A 23,052-nucleotide genomic window follows, 5' to 3' on the forward strand; every position below is an offset into this window, starting at 1 on the left:
TAAGGTCATCATTAGATAAAAACGAATTGCAGAATGATTTAGAAATGATGTCTGTATGATGCGAAAAATAGCAAATGACCACGAACAATAAAAAGTGTGAGACCCCCAAATCAGGGCCAAAAATGTTTGTTAAATTTCGGTTACACGCTGCATCATAAAAATTTTGAATTTGCCGGTTCATCTAAATATACAATGGTTACAATGACGATCAACTAAAATTAGAAACATACCATGCAAGTGTTGTGGAGAAGGCGACCCAAAGACAGCGCTTTATGGCAGAAAAAAAGTGTAAAAAGTTTGTAGAAAACAGTACGCTTTCGTTAAGGTCTTCCGTTCTCATCTGAAGTATTGCTGAAAGCTATAAGATGCTTGCCATATAGGTCTGGTGACGGGGTCGGCAAGGTTATTAACGCATTTGGAATTGTTCGAGAGTGGCCGGATGCCATCCCTGTCGCCACCCCTTAGTGCCCCTGCCACCATTCCCGATGTTATTTGTGTACCCCTGAAGCCTGCGTGTAGAAGTGTGCTAACGTTCTCTAAATGTTTGTCAGTCGTGTAACTGAGGTGAGATGTGGTTAGTAGTCTCATATTCTCGTAGCTGGACCACTAAAATCCACATCTGGATAGCCGGCACACCGGTCCTCCTCGTTATTCAGCCGAGCGGACCCGATCTGCGGACGGCGGACATGTCCGGATAACAGAAGCACTGTCCTAACGCGAGGATCTATCCGGGCAGGCAAAACTGAACTCATTTGATACAGGGTGACAATTATTGAACTATATGAAAAAATGTAAATTAGTTACAAACTACGGCTTCCACACATTGTATCCAACATGTAAACGTCACAAGAGATATTGGGATTTAGGTTATGACATTTTCGACATGTCTGTCATCTTTGGTGGTGATGTGCCACAGACGAATAGCAAAATTCTGCATGATCCGCTGGTGTGTCGGAACATCGATGCAGTCGATGACGTCCTGAATGGCTGTTTTCAGCTCAGAAATGTAGTCCCATAAAAAGGAGTCGCATATGATCAGATCCGGAGGATATACAGCCGATCAAGACCCAAGCCAATTACCTCTGGGTACCCCAGATCCCGGATGCTCTCCTCAGAGAGGTCCTCGAGGACATAAAACACTCTCGTACTTCGATGGGGTTGAACTCCGTCCTGCATGAGGCACATCTAGTCGAAGTTAGGGTCATCTTGGATTATGAGGATAACATCCTCTTCCAAAACCTTCACGTACCGTTCGGTACTTAACGTACCATGAAGGAGTATCGCACCGAATATTCCGTGACTAGACACTGCACACCACACAGTCACCCGTCGAGGGTGAAGGGACTTCTCGATCACGTAACGTGGATTCTCAGTCCCCAAAATGCGTCAATTTTGCTTATTGACCAACCCATCCAAATGAATGTGGGCTTCGTCGCATACGCATGCGCGTAATTCCTATCCTGCCCCGCGGCCAACCGTCCAGTTTGAACGCCCTAACGCAAATCGTTCAGAAGTTATGGCGATTTTATTTCGTATACTTCAATAATTGTAGCCCTGTCTTATTTCTGAAGAACACAACACGTGCCAAGTCCTCTAAAAAGCGTCTTCCACAGAGCTTTGCTGTCTTCATCGAATGGACAATTTGTTGTAAAAATTTTAAATCATAGCTTTTTCCCCAGACGGACAATGTCAGGAATATAAGCTTTTAGTATTGTTGCGAGGTAGAGGAAGAAGTATCACGGTTATTGTAAACGTTAAAACAAAGGCGTTTACCGTTGCTGATATATCATCTCACTAAATTTTAAACACTAAATTTCTCCTCCGATCGCCTGAGAATCTTTTGGTTCCCGCCTAGATAGGACGAAACGCCAGTCGTGATAAGATATGAGAAATCAGAGTTCGCACAGGAAGATTTAGATATTAACCATTTCGAGAGTGGAAAATAGACCAGTTATCTTACCCTCCGACCAACTTTTGAGTGTGAATTGTAAACATGTAGGTGTCATTAAATTTTATATGTATAGGATATGCACACTGCTGACTTTGTCCCTTTAAAATAAAATATCATCAGATGTCACAATAAATAACACAGAAACTGACAACTGCTTTCTTCGCTATTTACAAGGAAACTTCACCAACTTGACCCCGTATTTTGATGAGAAGAAGCTTCAATAGCTAGATATCAGCTCCAACATTCGATCCTACGCAAAAATGTGCGACATAATTATGATGGAGGGAGATTTTTGGAAATTGGTGGTAAGTTCCTATGCGACTAAACTGCTGCGGTCATCAGTCCCTACGCTTGCACACTACTTGATCTAACTTAAATTAACTTACGCTAAGGACAACACACACACCCATGCCCGAGGACGGACTCGAACCTCCGACGGGGAGAGCAAGGCAAACCGTGGCAAGGCGTCCAAGACAGCTCTGATGGTAGGCAATTATGACCTGAACGTACAGCTTTTAAACTTCGCGAGTACAGTTTGTCTGTCACTTGGTCTGCGCCACGGCAGCAGCCTAAAGTCCGGGCGCAAAGTAATGTACGTCGCAATGACAACCTCCACCCTCCTATCTGCGGGATGTTAAAGGGGAGAGAGGGTTCAGGAGGAGGGGAAGATGTCTGGCGAACGTGTATCCAACCTTTGTTCGTGAACACGTTTTTACGTTGTTTTGGGAGAAAGGAATACGCAATACGAATCTCATGCAAGTGTATGTTCATTACTAAGCCTTAAAATCAAAGTGAAAAAACCAAAGTAACTGAACAATTATAATGAAATGGTGTAAATTATTTCCGGTTTATAATTTAATGGTGCCAGTCTCGTTGAGAATCACAATAGTTTAACAATGTCAGTTTTCCAATCCAAAGAACGTAACGCACAAAAAAGGTATTAATAATTAAATAGTGCTGAACTATTTCTTAAACGACATTATCATTCACTTCATTAATATACAGCGCATTTGTGAATCGTAGCATAACTGTGTTCAGTGCAAAGAGATCTCTGGCACGGGTTACAGGTTGGAAACCGCACAATTAGACACATTCAGCAAAGCACTATCGCTCGTTAATTTAACGACATCATGAACACGAACCCATTACTCACTCCATTAAACAGTACTTCGCAGTCAGGCATTAACGACTGTACTGGGGTGGATTGAATGACAAGCAGTCAGCTCACGCGAAGTTTAAAAGCTGTACATTCGGATGGTCATAACTGCCACTATCAGAATTGTCCAAAGTTTCTCGCAGCATCGATTGTTGCGCCGGATGTCTTGCTAGTGTACTTTTTTCTCCTCAAAACACGAGGTCAGGTTGGTGACGTTTCCCCGTCAGATGTAAAACAGTGACCTCTTTTTAAATTTATCTTGATCAGGTCGAGTCCACAGCTGACACTGACGTTAACGATTCATAAAAACAACCTCAGCTGTATTATTACACACTTATTGTGCTGCGACCGCTTTCATTCTTTGAACATCATCAGGCTGATGAAGTGTGCTTAAGTCATGACGTGTAGGGTCAGGTAGTCATAAGTAATTTTAAATAATAAATCCAAAACGCTGCACATAAACATTCTGACGACCGTCAGGCGGAAGTATGGCATGCTGCGTACAAGTAAGCATTTTTGATCATGTTGAAATATTGATCATGTTTACTGTACGCAGCATCTCTTGTCAGCTCGCCATATTTAGGGCAGGCGGTCGTCAGAATGTTTATAAGCAGTGTTTTGGATTTGTTCTTTAACATTACCTACTACAACTAGTCATTCATGCCATGGCTGCAGCACAACTCGGCAACACGAAGATGCTGAAAGAATGAAACTGATCTTAACATAATAGTTGTATAATAAATGGTCAAGTCACACTAATGTGACCATCGCCTATGTTCGAAGTCAACGTGAAATAACCAGCCACACAGGGCAGGTGGTCGCACTAGCAGTGAGGGGTGGGGGGTGGAAAATAGTGCTGTCATTGCCATAAAGCAGAAACGGGGATTTTCAATGGCTTGCGGGTCAAGGATGGAAGCATTTCCGAAACAGCAAATTTTTAAAACTGTTTCGCATGCCACCATGGTTAAAGTGTACCGTGAGGGGCACTAACCAAAACCAGCGCCAAGACAACTTTGGTGTACCATGGGCCACAAATGACAGGGACGAACGATGGCTGCGGATATGTCCACGGGAGAACAGGCGTACATCCGTTGAGCAACTGACCACCCAGCTGAACCAAGGGGTTACCATCAGCGTCTCCTCAACGAATATTCAGCGAACGTTGATCAGTATCGGTCTCCAAGGCAGGAGCGTGGTTGATGCATCCATGCTGACTGCTGTTCATCAGCTACGAAGACTGGAATTTGACGCCACTGAATATCCACTGTGTGGTGACAGGTGGCCTTTTCAGATCACTTACGTTTTACGCTCCATCGAACAGTTGAACCTTTGCGTATGCTGCCCTGCAACAATCGTCGGAAGGAGAAGGGAGTGTTACGGTCTAGGTAATGCGTTCGTCACTTCTCTGGGTGATCTCACCATTGTGGAGGGCACAGGATCAACACATGTACGGACCTATCCTTAGGGACCATTTCCACCCCAAGATGCAATTTGTTCTTACTCTCCAGAATGGCATCAACCAGCAGGGCAATGCAAGGTGTCACACAGCTCGCAGCGTGCGTTCGTGATTCGAAGAGCATCACGGTGAATTTACCATACTTCCCTGTTCACCAGATCCCCCAAATTTGAACCTAAAAGAGAATCTATGGAATCACCTCTACGTGGCCCTCCGTGCCATGGATCGTTAACCGTGAAACTCTGGGCAGCTGGTCACGGTTCCTGAAACTCACTGACTCTTTACCTGCACGTCCGCGCTGGGAGTGGTGGTCTTTTACGATATTGACTGGTGATTACATTATTTGAATGGAATGTGTAATAGAGCTGAATTGGTTTCTATTAATCATTATTATCGTTTCAATTTCTTACACCACAGTTTCAGTACCTGCGGGTAGTCTCCGTACTTGGTCTGGTAGTCGAAGACATAGAGGTAGGAGTTCCTGCGAGCAGCAGAGTGCAGATCGGCGGTCTGCACGACGGGCGCGACCACCTGCGCATCACTGAGCGCCTCCAGAGTCTCGTCACGGATGTTGATGGGATGCTGCACCGGCCTCTCCCAGTCCGTGTACTCGTTCACTATCGTCGCTAGGATTTCGGACAAGTGGAACCGGTACGTGTTACGCACGAACGTCCTTAGTATCTTGGCGCGGCGGTCCGCCTCTATCCCGTACTGAACGTCCTCGCCGGAGAAGGCGAAGTAGGCCTCCGCCTTCACGACTCCAAGCAAAAGGTCGTAACGCGACAGCTTGGAGACTACCGACTTGCGCAGCAGCACGCTGTTGACGAAGGAGCCCCCGGCGCCGTTCCAGCCCCCGGGGCCGCCTCCGCCGCCGGACGACGACCCTCCGCCTCCGGAAGAACCGCCACCGCCGCCGCCGTTGGCGCCGGTACCGGACCCGGAGGATCCGTCACCGCCGGAGCCGCCGCTGCTCCCGCCGCCACCCCCGCCGCCCCCGGGAGGGTCGCCACTATCGACGACGACGCCGTCGACGCTGGGGCCGAAGGCGACGGAGAACTGCGGCGCCTCGACTGGCGCCGACATGAGCACGTCGAGCGGGCGGTCGCGCAGGCACTTGAGCAGGCTGGGGTGCGGCAGCTCGGGCGAGCAGTTGGCGTGGCGCGCCACCTGCTGCGCATACCGCGCCGGGCTCTCCACCAGCGCCCAGGGGCTCAGCGCCGAGCCGCTCATCAGCACCGCGCGGTGGAACAGCATGCCTGCCGGAAGGTTCAGTACAAGTGTTAGGTCTGCAACTTTGCTTCTGCCGTTTTGCAATAGACAGCAACAGCGTAAGGAGGCGGTACAGGTAGTAAGTAGGCCGCAAGTGTCAAATGGCTTGGTTCAAATGGCTCTGAGCACTATGCGACTTAACTTCTGAGGTCATCAGTCGCCTAGAACTTAGAACTAATTAAACCTAACTAACCTAAGGACATCACACACATCCATGCCCGAGGCAGGATTCGAACCTGCGACCGTAGCGGTCGCTCGGCTCCAGACTGTAGCGCCTAGAACCGCACGGCCACTCCGGCCGGCCGCAAGTGTCATACAAGAAGCTAAGGCATTTGTAAAATGAACCCCGACAAAATATTTAGCGACTTGTGATTAAATCATATTGTGATTCTCTGCTGAATATGACAACTTTTGAGCACAATTCTCATCATTTGCGGGAAGTTTTAATTTTCTGCTGTAACATGAATAAGTCTGTGGCTGAGGCTCAAAACTTCGAGGCTAAGACCTAAGGTGAGGCACCTATTAGTGAAAGATTATGCATAGGATGGGTTCAACGCATCAAGAAAAAAGTGTTCAAATGTGTGTGAAATCTTATGGGACTTAACTGCTACGGTCATCAGCCCCTAAGCTTACACACTACTTAACCTAAATTACCCTAAGGACAAACACACACACCCATGTCCGAGGGAGGACTCGAACCTCCGCCGGGACCAGCCGCACGGTCCATGACTGCAGCGCCTCAGACCACTCGGCTGATCCCGCGCCGCACGCATCAAGAAGGGTGATTTTGACGTCGAAAACCGACATGGCGGCCGAAGAGAGAAGTTTCCCGAAGCTACTTAAACCGATTACATCAATCATTGGAGATCCTTATCGAAAACAATTCATACCTGTGAGCCGAGTACTGAAGGAAAAACTGGCATATACAGCGATAGACACGAAAAAGTGATATTTTTAGAGTGAAAATTCTCGACTCCAAGTCGCAAGACACATCGAAACGTACTTGGAAACGCTGAAATGGGAAGTCCTACCCCTCCAGCCGTATTCTCCAGAGATTGCTCCCTCCGCCACATTTCTCGGTCAAAGGCACACGTCCTAGCTGACGGGCATTTCTGGTCCCATGAACAAGAGTTAAATCGGAATTAATCAGGGTTCTCCGTAACAGACGCATAGTTCAAAAAGTGGTACAAATGGCTCAGAGCATTACGGGACTCAACATCTGAGGAGTCCCCTAGACCGTAGAACTACTTAAACCTAACTAACCAAAGGACATCACACACATCAACGCCTGAGGCAGGATTCGAACCTGCGACCGTAGCAGTCGCGCGGTTCCGGACTGAAGTGCCTAGAACCGCTCCGCCTCCGCGGCCGGCCACGTGCAGTTTTTCCGCCACGAGATTCCTCACCCGCCCGAACGACAGGAGAAAGTAGTGGCCAGAGATGGTCAATATTTGATAAATTTTTGCAAGTTCTTCATAATAAAGCCTCGAACGTCGAGAAAAAATAGCGAAAGCAAAGTTATAGATCTAAAACAACAGACCATCGGTTATCCGTTCGATTGGGGTAGGGGAGGGGAGGGAGGGCTGTTGCATAATTTTTTTTTTTCATATAGCCGATAACTTAACATAACATAGAATATAAGTTAAACAAAAAAAAATCTGAATTCTACCCAAAAGTTTTAGACGTATCAAATGTCTTACCAATTAAACTCAGAACTGTCTGCTATTTTGTTGAAAACTGACATTTGGAGACCGCGAGTGAGCACTAAACACAGGCTGATAGTTACAAGGAAGAAAACAGCAACCAGCCACTATCGATGATGCTATTTATTTACACAAACAGCTTTGTTATCGGTTTCGAACCGACAGGTTCATTCTCAGAGGGGTGTTAACGTCTAGATATACATCAGTTGCTGTTAACAGAAGTTTTTCTTTATTTCGACTTTTGGCGGAGGTTTCATTGCCCTACAGGAAAAACCGGTGTTAGAAACGACCTTTTTGAATATAATTATCGATAACACCAACTGAATACATTGCAAACAGGTTGAAATCTTATACAGTTTACTTACATCGTTAATGGAGCATCGTTCGGTTGCAGTATTGTTTAATTGTGTTGACGAAAATATATAGAGTATTTGAAACTCTCATTTGAAATACATATATTTTCACAAACTGTCTATCACTATATAATAACAAAAAAGTTTCTGTCACATGGGAAAGTGTATACAAAGATGGCAATGTTATACCCACATAAAAAAAGTTTTGCATCATCCCGGTTCCCAGAGCTCCTGAACATAGACGTCGGCTGTGACTGTTCAGAGATTTCACTAACCCGCCCAGAGATGCAAACAACTATATATGAGCACCACCTATTAGACGGAGGGCGTCCGACAGCCGATCAGTTCCAGTCAATCCACCAGGCTGGAGGTACACGGCTCGTGTTGTCTGTAGTTCAACCATGCCTAGACGGTGAATACCGCGGTTCGATCGCGTCTGCTTAGTTACTTTGTGGCAGGAAGGGCTCTCAACAAGGGAAATGTACAGGCGTCTCAAAGCGCACCAAAGGGCGTTATTCGGACATGGAGCAGACACAGAGAAACAGGATCTGTCGATGACATGCCTCGCTCAGGCCGCACAAGGGCTACTACTACAGTGGATGACCGCTACCTACCGATTTTCGTGCAGCTACAAGACCTCGTGTTACGACTCAAACTGTGCGCAATAGGCTGCATGATGCTTAACTTCACTCTCGACGTCCATGGCGAGGTCCATCTACGCAACCACGACACCATGAAGTGCGGTACAGATGGGCTCAACAACATGCCGAATGGACCGCTCAGGATTGGCATCACTGCTCTTCAACAATGAGTGTCGCATTGGCCCTACGCCAGACAGTCGTCTGAGACGTGTCTGGAGGCATCTCGGTCGGGCTGAACGCCTTAGACACACTTTCCAGCAAGTGCATCAAGGTGGAGGTTTCCTGCTGTTTTGGGTTGGAATTATGTGGGGCCGACGTACGTCGCTGGTTGTCATGGAACGCACCGTTACGACTGTACGATCAGGGTGTATACATGGACAAAGAAAAAAATTTCCCGGATTTTCCCCGGATTTCCCGGTTAAAAATACACTTTCTCCCGGGTGAAAATAAACTATTCACGTGTTGAGTTTTTGTATACTTTTCCTCGGCACTGTAAAATTTATCAGTCATTTGAATGTTTATGGCTTTACACGCCGACGAAAAATTCCCGGCACTTTAGAAAACGAAACTAGGGGGAGGAGGGAGAGGAGGAACACGTTTTGGAAAGATCTTTGATGTGCTGCAACATGTAAGCTGCATATTTTCGTGTTACTAAGGTATGAATTCGAATTCCGCCAAACACTGCAAGTTACTTTCCAAAGAATTGAAATCGAGATTGCGACGTGCTTTTGTAAGCCAGTCATAGCTCATGTCACGTGAGCTCGCCAGCTGATGACAGCGTAGGACACGTGATGTAGTCAGCCAATAGCAAGATCACTCTTAAGTAGCGCGAACACACGAATAAGAGAAGTTAATGGTTTAAATTAATACACATAGTGTTGCTACAAGAAAAACAAAGGTTTCACATATAATCGTGGTCACTAAGATCAATAAGCTGTAAGAGAAGCTAAGCTTCCACATATAATGTTGATCTTTTTGCGCGTGTTACACTTTGAGATATATCACACTAATGTGTACTACTAAAATTTTTAATAACGACGTAAGTGTCTGATCTTCTGAGCTCGAAATTCTTCTCGATAGTCTTACTCAAAGAGTTGACTTTTAATTGAGAGTCAAACGCTCTGTGATTTAAGAAATTCATCGTACGTTATCGCACATAGTTCATCTTACGTAAAAGGAAATTAATAACCTTCAACGAATCGAGGCGGGTTTTTAGTTTTTTAATATAATTTAAAGGAAATTTACTTTGAAAGTAACGCTTTTCAAACCACCATATTTTCCCGTGACCTGTTAGAAACTGATTCGTTTCAGCAGTTGCCAGAGAGCGCCATTTAACAGGCGCCACTGCTCTTGGGCAGCTACGATGACGCAGGAAGCTATTACATTCGTACGTGTAAAACATTAAAAGATCTGCAGGATGTTACAAAAGAAACAAGGCATCAGAGGATACTTCAAGAGCATCGGAATTTCGTGAACCATACTAAAATACATAATTCGGCTGAATGTACACATTCGTATGTCCAGATTCGGATGCAAATTTTCTTGATTACCAGTACTGTATTATCTCATGTTTGATTCTTTATTATGGCATAATACCATGCGAGCTAGGCGATGGAAAATGTGCACTTGAAATGCAGCGAATAGTTTAAACTAGCCAACAGTGTGAAATGAAACACTTCGTTTCAAATAAATTGACTGCCTCAGCGCTAAAGATTAATAAAAGCCAAATCTCTTTAGCAAACCGACAAAAATAAGTTCATTGTTGTGCAAGGTGATTAATGCTTGACTGTCAGACAGATGGAAATAAAACCTGAAACTAATAACATATTTTAGTCTTCCGTAATTATGCGAACGTATTTTAAATCATTTGATAGCTCCCGACCACAGAAGTCCGTTTTGTTTTCATTTAATGAGGGCAATAAATGAAGAGGAAACAGCAAAATCACTAAACGTAAACACGGGACACACGGAGACTACCCACCTCCCCACTGCAGCTCAGATATCTCTGTGCATCAGCCCCGTATCTACGATATTTCCGAACCGGAACAACAGTATGTAGATAGCGCCGCCCAGCCACACACCCGTAGGGAGAAGCGGGAGAAGGTACTACAATTGCGCATGCACAAGAGCCCGCCCGCAACTACTCAAACGAGTCTAATGTACACAAGTGTCACGTCACGTTCATCGAAGGCAATTTGTTGTTAGGAGGCATTGCATAGTCTTCCTAAAGCCTTTGACACACTTTGCTGTTGGCAGGCGCTTGTATGAGCACTATGTTTTGCTGTTGTATATGGCGAATTTACTGTGCTACTTAAGTTTTATTTTCGTTATTTTTTTTCTCGTTCATGTTTTGTTGCTGCAGTATTATTCTGCAGAAGCGGGGTACAGTAAAATTATTTGTTGGAGAATTGGTTCTTGCCAAGCAAAATCACAAAAATTTCACTGAAAAATAAAAAAAATAAAAATTCCCGGAATTCATAATAATTCCCGGGTTTTTCCCGGTTTTCTCCCGGATGAAAAAATTCCCGGGTTTTTCCCGGATCTCCCCGTTGTCCCGGGTCGTATACACCCTGACGATACGTGAATGCCGCCTCCGACCGGTAGTGCAACCATATCGGCAGCATATTGGCGAGGCATTCGTCTTCATGGACGACAATTCGCGCCCCCATCGTGCATTTCTTGTGACTGACTTCCTTCAGGATAACGTCATCGCTCGACTAGAGTTGCCAGCGCCTGGGATGGACTGAAAAGGGCTGTTTATGGACGAAGTGACCCACGAACCACTCTCAGGGATCTACGACGAATCGCTGTTCAGGGGTGGGGCAATCTGGGCAAACTTGTGGATAGTATGGCAGAACGAATACGGGTATGCATCAATGCAAGAGGACGTGATACGGGGTATTAGAGGTACCGGTCTGTACAGCAATCTGGACCACCGCCACTGAAGGTCTCGCTATATGGTGTTGCAATATGCAATGCGTTGTTTTCATGAGCAATAAAAAGGGCGAGAGTGATGTTTATGTTAGTTTCTATTCCCAATTTCTGTACAGGTTCCACAACTCTCGGAACTGAGTTGATGGAAAACTTTTTTGATATGTGTAATGAACTGTAGCTGCAGTGACTCAATTTTAAATGGGCATAATCATGTACACTATTATATCGTTTCTTTTTACCACATAGACAGAGAAATGCAATTTATACTTGGCCAAATGTACCAGCGAATGTGAGTGTACCGGGAAGCTTGAGACATGTTTTGAAAAAGATCCACTGTTGAAATTGTTTTTTTCACATGGTATAATGTACACAAAGATGGCGATGTCATATAACAATGCCGAAGTATTTCACTGTCGCTGATATTACAATATGTGCATTGATGTGACGCTAGGCTCTTCAATATCTCGTGAACATACCCACAGAAATACGATATATACTTGTGCAAATGTAACCACGAAAGTGACGTGTAGCTGGAAGCTTAAGATATGTGCTTGAAAAAGATCCCCGCTTGAAATTGTCCCGTTGCACGTGTAACAAACGGAATACAGCCCTAAGAGAATTCTCGTTCTGTCGTTGCAACCACAAGAAAATGCGTGTTGTTTCAATGGACGCGATTCTCTTTGTTGAGGTAAAGCGTCAACTGTGATGGTGATTTACGCTTGGTTTCTCGCCTACATATGGAAATGTAGTGTGCTACAACATCTTTGGAGGTTTTCTTCCTTAGACACTGATAATTGTAGTGTAATTTATAGTTGCTGTACAGATCTATACATTTCTCACGTTTCACATAGCACACTTTTTCGCACAACACTGCTTTCTGTTTATTTTTATAAGTATGTATGCCACGTATACTGAAACACAAACCACAATACAAGTTAGGGTAAAAAAATAAACATAAAAAGTGGTGTGCAACAACTTGTGCTGTGTAATTCGTGAGAAATTCATAGTTCTGCAGAGCAACTAAAAATTAGACTACAAGTATCAGTGTCAAACCAAGAAAACATCCAAATATGTGCTGGCAGACGGTATTTCCCGATGTAGGCAAGACACCAAGCCTAAATCACCACCACTGATGACGCCTTACCTTGACAAAGCGAAACCCGTCTCGTGACAAATCTCGCACTTTCTTGCAGTGGCAACTACAGAACTAAAATACCCTCAAGAATTGTAAACCAGCTACGGTGAACATGACCACGCAGATGGAGAATGCAGCCTGCTTGGACCACTTTAAGATTTGTTTACATGGTTTCCAAACGTTACTAAGGGTAATATAGTTTTCTGCTGTATGGCACCACCACCCCAAGAAGCTTTCGCCACAACGGGGTATAAATAACCGAAAACTAATGTACCAATCAACCATTGTGAATCTAAATGTGAACAGCCGCCTGAAGATAAACGTGTAAGTTCGAAACCGTAACTTCACTATATTTGTATGTAAACAAATTTATCAATAGTGGCCAGCTACTGTCTTCTTTCTCACAGCGGTAAACCTGCACAGAGTACTGGTACTTTTAAGTTCAAAATTATCATTGAAGCAGACCTAAGGTTTGGAAAAATACCCTGCCTGATAATAAAGTGAAGCACCCAGAAGGACAGGAGGAAACGGATTATAACTTCACAAATTGAGAGGCTAGCTGATGTTATTTCAATACTTGCAAAATAGAGACAGATTTACAAAGAGTATGCCAGTATATGCTCACTTATAGCTGGCCAGGATGTATGCACTGATTCGGTCCGGTATGGTGACATACGGCCATGACAAACTTGCCCACTGCTGTTGTAACTGGTCCTTCATATCCAGGATAGTGGCACTGTGACAGATTGGACGTCCGAGCTGGTCCCACACAAGTTGTATCGGGGAGAGATGTGGGGATCTTGCTGACCTGGGAGTACTTCAGCATGGAGCGTACAGTTCAATGAAACGCGTGCCGTGAGAGGATGACCATCATCCTGTTGAAAATCGGTACCACGATACTGTCACACGAGTGATACACATGTGGAAGCAGCATGCTCATGAGGTAGCGTTATGCCGTCAGATCTCCCTGAGTCTTTTCAGACCTTCAGCTGTCATAATACCCGATGGCACCCCACACCATGACACGTGGTGTTACACCTCTGTGCCTCTCCAAAACACTGGAAGAACGAAATCTCTCTCCAAGTCACCATACTTGCTGACGAAAGTCATCCGAGGTCGTACAGAACCGCTGTCACCACTGAATACAGTGAGACTCCATTCATCAGCTGCCCACGCTTCCTAATCACGACACCACTCAAAACGCCTACGCATGGTGCGGTAATTCACTAGTGCAGCTTCTGCCAGTGCTCACCAATGGTGCGGGATGGCATACGATGTAGCAGGGAGTTCATTACCTGCTCTCTGATGTGAACGGGTTACGATGTGATTGGTGCACGACTGGGACCTTGACGATGAACATCGAAAAGTCCCACAAATTTGGATATTGCACGATGCCAACAGCCCGAGAAATGGAGAAATACAATGGGTCACCTTCCCATTTCTGTCAGATGCTGACAACGTTGTCTCACTAGAATACGTGGTATCTCTGTGGCAGTCACTATAATAAATCAACATCTGACGCAGTTCATGCCTATAACATACCCTACCAGGCATGTTGGGTTTCCTACCTGTCACAGAGAATACCAACTTTAATCGTTTACAAACCCGCCGATGGTGTGTACATGCAGAAAGTTACGTTATCATCCGACCGCGTCTTCTGCTTCACTTTTTTTTCTCAGGTAATGTAACCAAGAATTGTTTTTGCTTCAGATTTGTGACTCGCAAACATCCTAACTATAACATTTGGGCAGCAACTCGATCTTATGCTTGCCCTAACCCCTTCATAGCCGCCTCAAGGCAGTAAGAAGTATCTTCAGCAGATTGTCCTTTTTAAACATGGCTTATTTCGCCCGGCTCTTCATAACCGCCTCAAGGCAGTAAGAAGTATCTTCAGCGGGTTGTCTTTTTTAAACAGGGCTTTTTTTACCCGTGTGTGTGTGTGTGTGTGTGTTTGTGTGTGTGTGTGTGTGTGTGTGTGTGTGTGTGTGTGTGCGTGTGTGTGTTCCAGGTATGTTCTTGTGGATTTAGGGCTTTCAACATGTGCTCTTACTATAAAAATGTGTGAAACGAATCTCGTGAAATAATGTGCCTAAAATAATATCACTTCAAAACACAATAATCCTCTCCAGTTTTCGTGAACTTTTAGTTATCCATTTCGATATACTTATGAAGATAGTAAAATCTAAATATACCACAGGATAAAGAAAGGAACTCGGGAATCCGTGGCTAGCTGATCACTTAGGGAAAGAAGAGTTTGGGCCTGCCACTCTGGTAACACATTAGAACGTTCTCCCTTTTCCTTTTTCTCTGGGCTCTTCCTCGTCCTCGCTGTTCGTCAATTCCACTGGCAATTATGTCATCGCCGACCGGAGTGGCCGTGTGGTTTAGGCGCTACAGTCTGGAGCCGAGCGACCGCTACGGTCGCTGGTTCGAATCCTGCCGCGGGCATGGATGTGTGTGATGTCCTTAGGTTAGTTAGGTTTAATTAGTTCTAAGTTCTAGGCGACTGATGACCTCAGACGTTAAGTCGCATAGTGCTCAGAGCCATTTGAACCATTCTGAATTATTTCATCGTACGATAACAGCTCAAAGCAAGGACGAGCAACATGTCATTCGAGCCAGTCTTGGCTATACCCTTCTGATAGCATGCTTTATATCCTGACGACTCTTTAATAATTCCAACCAGCAGGAATACAAAATGGATGTCTGGTGACTGTTTTGGTGCAGTGATGCACTTATCTAAAAGAAAGATGTTATTCTAAGCTTTCTGTGGCATACAAACCATGGTTTCCTGCATTTTCATCGATTTTACTTGAAAGCTTTGATTTTAACCATCATTAGTAAATTTTGTAGTGTTACCACTGATATTTTAATGTGCATTGTTGTTGAATTTCCTTTTCCATATCCCAAACTTAAGCATATTCTGCGAGTACCTGGTCGATTAATTTAAGGTTAAAAAAAAACGTTTACGTTAAGATATTGTTACTAACGACACAACAGCAGCACATTCGTAAGAGAAAGTTTAGACGTCAGCATAGAAGAGCAACGATGATTTTTGATAGTGTGGGGGAAACCGCCGGACTGGGCAACCAAGCACTAATTTGTGGAAATGGTCGCACAACGAGCAACGTTGAGCGAAGACATGGAGCCACAAAAATTACACGAACGGTAATCGCTTTCAACATTAACCCAAGGAAGAAGAGGTTGGTAAAAACATCAAATATTATGAGACTGACGCGTTAATAAAAATGGTAAGTAGGCTGAATCTTTCATATGAGAGCAGAATGTATGTTGTTTCGACGTTTTCTGTTACTCGTAAAAAGTCTGCGGAATCGTGACATCAAAGAAAGGAAAGCAGGACAAAGGTTTAACATCCTATCGACGAATAAGTGATTAGAAGTGGACCAAAACATTTATTTGGGGAAGATGCGGAAGGAAATAGCATGTGCCCTTTTCAAAGATGATGTTCCAATAATTTTTAATCAGTTTAGAGAGACTCGTTGAGTGCTACGACATTGCTATTGTGAGTGGTAATCTTTCTTTTCTTTTTTTTCACTTTATACATAGCTTTGATTGTTCAGACATCTTATTCTACAGAGTAAAGTGATAATTATGTTTTTATTTTATTAATTATTTGTACGAATCTTTTATTGTCGTGATTATTTTCAAGTTCTGACCATGTAGCAATTTTAATTTCACAATAATCTTTGTATTAACTCCTATAGATGTAAATGTGTAAAGGATAACTGTTATTCGAACTATGAGAGAAAGAAACACATAGAGTCAGAGCTCAGTAGCGACTTTGTGTATGCTGTGGATATAATCAGATATAACAATGGGTCGGTATCGTGTTGGATAAAAACTAAGGCGCAATATTTTCGAAGTCTTACGTTCCGATTGGATCATGGAGTTAATATTGACGTGAATATTCTGACAAGAAAGTGTCTGACTTTCTCGAGTGGTGCCAGCTTCCTGGAGTATTACAAATTGAAATGGCGAAGCGCACGTGAGTTGACAATCATTTTTGTCTGTTATACTAAATTTGTGGTGGAGTGAGCTGCAAAATCAGATGTGTTCTAAGATTTTTCGTTTGAAACATAATGACGTTTCACGCGCGTTAAAACAACAACAGTCGTTATAAAACTAACTGAAGATTTTATTACATTTGAAATATATTCAAGACATTGAATTCACGAATATGACTCGTGTGACAAAACGGACAAACTATAACTTCACGATCGGCGAGCTGAAGGGAATTTTGTAGTTGTTCATAACTGTACACCTGATGTTAACATCTGCATCGCGTGTGTCAGTAATGTTGTCGTTCAACACATGCGAACTTTGATTCATATAGTATTAGCAGCTTACGGCCAGCAACCAGGCTTTACTCACAGAAAAACAAGCCAGTGGATCATGCACTAGACGGTAAGTTGTAACACGTGGAATTTATCTCTGACGTATCTACGAAAATTTGGACACCGCTACCGCTGAGCTTCTACCAACATCGCAATGCATCGCATCCCAAGCACAATTAATTCTAAAAACGCTCTCAGTAAAGACTCGAGTTCAACATGAATGTAATTTAACTACTGCTTGTGAGAAGTTGTGTTCAGTGTTTTTTTACTCTGAATAAACGTAATACAATAGAAAAGGTATTCAAAATTTCCTGCTGTCAGTTTTGCTGTAGTGTTATCTCTCTGCCATTACAATTTGCCAAATGTGTTTTGTCCCTTTTATTTTGGTAGATATTGCATGTAACATTGTGTGTCTTTTAGAGGATGTATTTCAGTGTATATGTATGCAGTGACCACATTATGCAGTTCTACGCATTATGTTTTACGTGTTTAAATGCTGTCATCTGTGCCGTCCATCAATTGTTTCCGAACTCCGACTAGTATGTATAAAGCAACTAATTTCTCATTGGTTCATGACATAAACACTATTAGAACTTCACACGTGACAGCTACACGACTACTGGGAACCAATTACTTACGTTCTAGGACATTCTCAAAGCATCATCACAGGTCTGAGTGATCTTTCATGCTTTTGTAGAGCCCATCCAACGATATTCCAAGCTGTCTCACCATTATTCTCAAAAGTATTCATCAGATTTTTTAAATTTCGTTTGAGATTTGCTTTACCAAATTCTAACGTAACCGTAGAGCAACGAGTTATTCTGAATGTAGAATAATGAAATTTCACTTCATCTCGTTTCGGGTTTACACATTTAGAAACAGCGCACAGACAAAATTCGGTATTTTAATCTGTTCAGAGATTTATTTACTTTCCACTAATTTGGAACAGTCACAGGAGAACTGAACTATGGTACGTCCGAATGCTAACCTAAAGGCACAACCACAGTGCCATTTCACTCCCAAGAGAGTAAGTTCTAGATCCCTGATAACCATTGTCTGCTAAGGTAAGTGTGTGCCATCGAACTCCATTACGGCTCACAGTTTTACTCAGTCACAATTAATGGTGAAAATTACCGAACTATCTGTTTAATAAGTCACAGCTGCAAAATACTAACACGAATTCTTTACAGACGAATTGAAAAACTGGTCGAAGCCGACCTCGGTGAAGATCAGTTTGGATTCCGCAGAAATATTGGAATACGTGAGGCAATACTGACCCTACGACTTATCTTAGAAAATAGATTAAGGAAAGGCAAACCCACGTTTGTAGCATTTGTAGACTTAGAGACAGGTTTTGACAATGTTGACTGGAATACTCTCTTTCAAATTCTAAAGGTGGCAGGGGTAAAATACAGAGAGCGAATGGCTATTTACAATTAGTACAGAAACCAGATGGCAGTTATAAGAGTCGAGGGACATGAAAGGGAGGCAGTGGTTGCGAAAAGAGTGAGACAGGGTTGTAGTCTCTCCCCGATGTTATTCAATCTGTATATTGAGCAAGCAGTAAGGGAAACAAAAGAAAAATTCGGAGTAGGTATTAAAGTCCATGGAGAAGAAATAAAAACGTTGAGGTTCACCGATGACATTGTAATTCTGTCAGAGACAGCAAAGGACTTGCAAGAGCAGTTGAACGGAATGGACAGTTTCTTGAAAGGAGGATATAAGAAGAACATCAATAAAAGCAAAACGAGGATAATGGAATGTAGTCGAATTAAGTCGGATGTTGCTGAGGGAATTAGATTAGGAAATGAGACACTTAAAGTAGTACAGGAGTTTTGCTATTTGGAGAGTAAAATAACTGATGATGGTCGACGTAGAGAGGATATAAAATGTAGACTGGCAATGGCAAGGAAATCGATTCTGAAGAAGCAAAAGTTGTTAACATCGAGTATAGATTGAAATGTCAGGAAGTCGTTTCTGAAAGTATTTGTATGGAGCGTAGCCATGAATGGAAGTGAACGTGGACGATGAATAGTTTGGACAACAAGAGAATAGAAGCTCTCGAAATATGGTGCTACAGAAGAATGCTGAAGATTAGATCGGTAGATCACATAACTAATGAGGAGGTATTGAATAGAATTGGGGAGAAGAGGAGTTCGTGGCACAACTCGACAAGAAGAAGGGACCGGTTGGTAGGACATGTTCTGAGGCATCAAGGGATCACAAATTTAGCATTGGAGGGCAGTGTGGATGGTAAAAACCGTAGAGGGAGACCAAGAGATGAATACACTAAGGAGATTCAGAAGGATGTAGGTTGCAGTAAGTACTGGGGGATGAAGAGGCTTGCACAGGATAGTGTAGCATGGAGAGCTGCATCAAAACAGTCTCGGGACTGAAGACAACAACAACAACAACAATTAATGGTACCTGGATTTTAAAAGAATCAGCCACATGATGCCTGTTACGGAAATCAAATGATTAAAATTAGCACCTCTTGCAGTATAAATTTAAACATTTAAAAACTTCCTCCTCATAATTCCACCTTAATAATTCTTGTGTACTCTAAGGATTTTCTCCTTTCCGCCACGAAGATACTTTCGAAATTAAGTTCTTACCACTTTCAGTCACTTTTTTCATCTTCAGTACTTCAGTTGCCGAAAATCAAAACCCTTACAGTAAGTAAGCAAATGAACGTAATTAAAAGTTACACAGTATTTCACATACCGCAATACGCACGTATTGCTATCGATATTTATAGGTCTTATATTAATACAACAACGGCACGAAAATGATTCCATTTTGTATTCTATAACACAAGAAAATTGATACTGTTTGTTATAAAGAGAATAGCGCGGTTCATATGTTTCTTTTGGTGTTCCACATCGTAAGAAAATATAATACTATCTGGCTCATTTGTATGTAAACTGGTGAACGTGATTGTTAGACTACATTAGGCATCAAATTTCACTTCAGCGGACGATAGTGGATGGAGGACTGAAAACACTTGCTTCCGACCGAGATATGCCGTGCCATGTGGCAGTGAGCCCAATGGAACACCATCAGTGATGGGAAAACCTCAGGGAACAATGGCTTCAGGGAGAAAATGATGCAGATAAGCCGGCAGCGAAATATGACCTCACTGGCACGCGTATCGGGCATCACGCAAAGGTTCCCACTACTTTTCGTTTGTGTTTTGGAACACGAATCTGATGTATCTAAAAGAGAATCGTTATCTACCTTATAAAAAATTGAATACGTTGTTTTATTTTTACTTTTCAACGAAAATTGTGCAGTACTTCGCTCATTGTGTGCCGCAGGGGAAACCGGATTCAGCCATAACCATGTGTAGCCTAAAATACTTAGAGGCCTAGAACGAATACTTACTGATCGTTACTGTACTTGGAATTTTTTATTATTCCTACTATGGATCCTGCTCACGCAGTATCTCAACATACATACTTTCTATGATTTCGAAACTAAATTTGTCAAAATAAAATAAAATGCTTTTTACGTCTTCTTGGTGATAAAACTTTGCACGAGTTCTTACTTAGATGGAAATAATCGTTAAATAAACATCTCTCCAAGACAGAACTTTAGACACGTCCTGCTGCACCATGACTTGTTGGAAAAATACTCGTATCTTCGTTAGTCAGTTTTACAAGAAAATTATTTTCAAAAATTTCTGAGTTCTGATATTCGTATTGTTACCTTCATTTCCTTCCTGCCTGTTACGAAATTCGTTTCTTTACACCGATCAACAAGTGAATTTTAATTATTTGTAGGAAATTCTGCAGATATTTTCTTTTGCGTATTGATTTGTATCCTGATCTTTAAATTGTTTTACTTCGTTCAATAGTTCCAATTTTATTACAATAGCATAAGGAAATTTGAGACATAAAACTATAGAACTGAGCCTAAAATTAGTTTTACAGCGTGGTCCATTGATAGTGACCGGCCAAATATCTCAAGAAATAAGCATCAAACGAAAAAACTACAAAGAACGAAACTCGTCTAACTTGAATGGGGAAACCAGGTGACGCTATGGTTGGCCCGCTAGATGGCGCTGCCATAGGTCAAACGGATATCAAGTGCGTTTTCTTAAATAGGAGCCCCCACTTTTTATTACATATTCGTGTAATACGTAAAGAAATATCAATGTTTTAGTTGGACCACTTTTTTCGCTTCGTGATAGATGGCGCTGTAATAGTCACAAACGTGTAACTACGTGGTATCACGTAACATTCCGCCAGTGCGGACAGCATTTGCTTCGTGATACATTACCCGTGTTAAAATGGACCGTTTACAAATTGCGGAAAAGGTCGATATCGTGTTGATGTATGGCTATTGTGATCAAAATGCCCAACGGGAGTGTGTTATGTATGCTGCTCGGTATCGTGGACGACATCATTCAAGTGTCCGGACCGTTCGCCGGGTAGTTACGTTATTTAAGGAAGCAGGAAGTGTTCAGCCACATTTCAAACGTCAACCACTACCTGCAACAAATGATGATGCCCAAGTAGGTGTTTTAGCTGCTGTCGCTACAAGATGTTTCACTGCATGACAGAATGGCGATGTACTTCCAACATGATGGATGTCCGGCACATAGCTCGCGTGCGGTTGAAGTGGTGTTGAATAGGATATTTCATGAGAGTTGGATTTGTCGTCGAAGCACCATACCATGGCCCGCACGTTCACCGGATCCGACGGCCCCGGATTTCTTTGTGTGGGAAACGTTGGAGGATATTTTCTATCGTGATCCACCGACAACGCCTGACAACATGCGTCAGTGCATTGTCAATGCATGGGCGAACGCTACGGAAGGTATTTACAGGTAATCACGCCGTAACAGCATGCGTTCTCAGAAATGATAAATTCACAAAGGTACATGTATCACATTGGAACAACCGAAATAAAATGTTCGAACGTACCTACGTTCTGTATTTTAATTTAAAAAACCTACCTATTACCAACTGTTAGTCAAAAATTGTGAGCCATATGTTTGTGACTACTACAGCGCCATCTTTCATAAAGCGAAAAAAGTGGTCCAACTAAAACATTTATATGTCTTTACGTACTACACGAATATGTAATAATAAATGTGAGTTCCTATTTAAAAAAAATACAGTTGTTATCCGTTTGACCTATGGCAGCACCATCTAGCGGGCCAACCATAGCGCCATCTGGTTTTCCCCTTCAAGCTAGACAAGTTTCGTGCTTTGTAGTTTTTTAGTTTGACGCGTATTTCGTGAGATATTTGGCCCGGTCACGATCAATGGACCGCCCTGTATAATTAGCTACAACATGTGAATAGAAACAATTTTATTTAATGTATTTGTAAGGTAAAACTAATGTTAAAATGACTTGCTTCTTTTATTTGTAAAAGAATTTCACTTATAGTTCTACATTTTAGATCTTGGATGGAAAATATAGCACTATAAGTGAAATTCTTTTCTTCAGAGTATGTTCATGTATGTGGACAGTGCTTGACTTTTTCTGTAAACAGATTTTATCATTTTTTGAGAAAGCGTGACCAAAGTATGAAGAGGAGCAGATTATTGCCATGAAAAGAAAAGTGTGCATGTGATACAAGCGCAGAGAACTAGCTTTGTAGTGCATCGGTTACGATTCAGATGGACAGCATGTGTTGGAATTGTATAATTACGAAAGCAATAAACTTGACTTGTGGATTGTAAGAAATAAATTAGATGTCAGTCGGAGACTTGTCTGTCAGAGAGTAATTTTATGGGAGTGTAATTAAAACACCCAGTACTAAATCGGTACAGTATAAAGAGTAAAATATGAAAATTAAATGGTACATCTATCGCAGCCTGACTGAAAGCGGCTTTCGCATCTTAGGGACAAGAAATCACGATGCCTGAGCGCTCTGAATATTTTAACACATATAAGTCATGGTGAATGGGGAGCACGCCTAACCAGTATGCGCATTTTATAGAGACTTTGTGCTATATTGGTTCGACTTTTGGTGCATGGTGTTTGGATCCTCGTATTTAAAAATGTTCGAATTGGTGAACCAATAGACTGGCCACATCCGTACTGAGGTTTGTGAGCCAACGTATAACACTAGGTGGCAACACATTT

The 23,052-nt window shown here is 42.7% G+C and overlaps 1 protein-coding gene across 1 annotated transcript in view; it reads right to left on the reverse strand.

Annotated features, from left to right (window-relative positions):
• The window catches only part of LOC124775214 (neuroligin-2-like), a 155,581-nt gene that overhangs the window by 99,210 nt on the left and 33,319 nt on the right, over nt 1-23,052 (reverse strand). The window contains exon 5 of the mRNA XM_047250053.1: nt 4,990-5,819. Within this exon, the coding sequence (XP_047106009.1) occupies nt 4,990-5,819 (830 nt within the window). The remainder of the gene's footprint in view (nt 1-4,989; nt 5,820-23,052) is intronic.

This window comes from Schistocerca piceifrons, chromosome 2, assembly GCF_021461385.2.
Source record: "Schistocerca piceifrons isolate TAMUIC-IGC-003096 chromosome 2, iqSchPice1.1, whole genome shotgun sequence".
Classification (NCBI taxonomy): Eukaryota; Metazoa; Arthropoda; class Insecta; order Orthoptera; family Acrididae; genus Schistocerca; species Schistocerca piceifrons.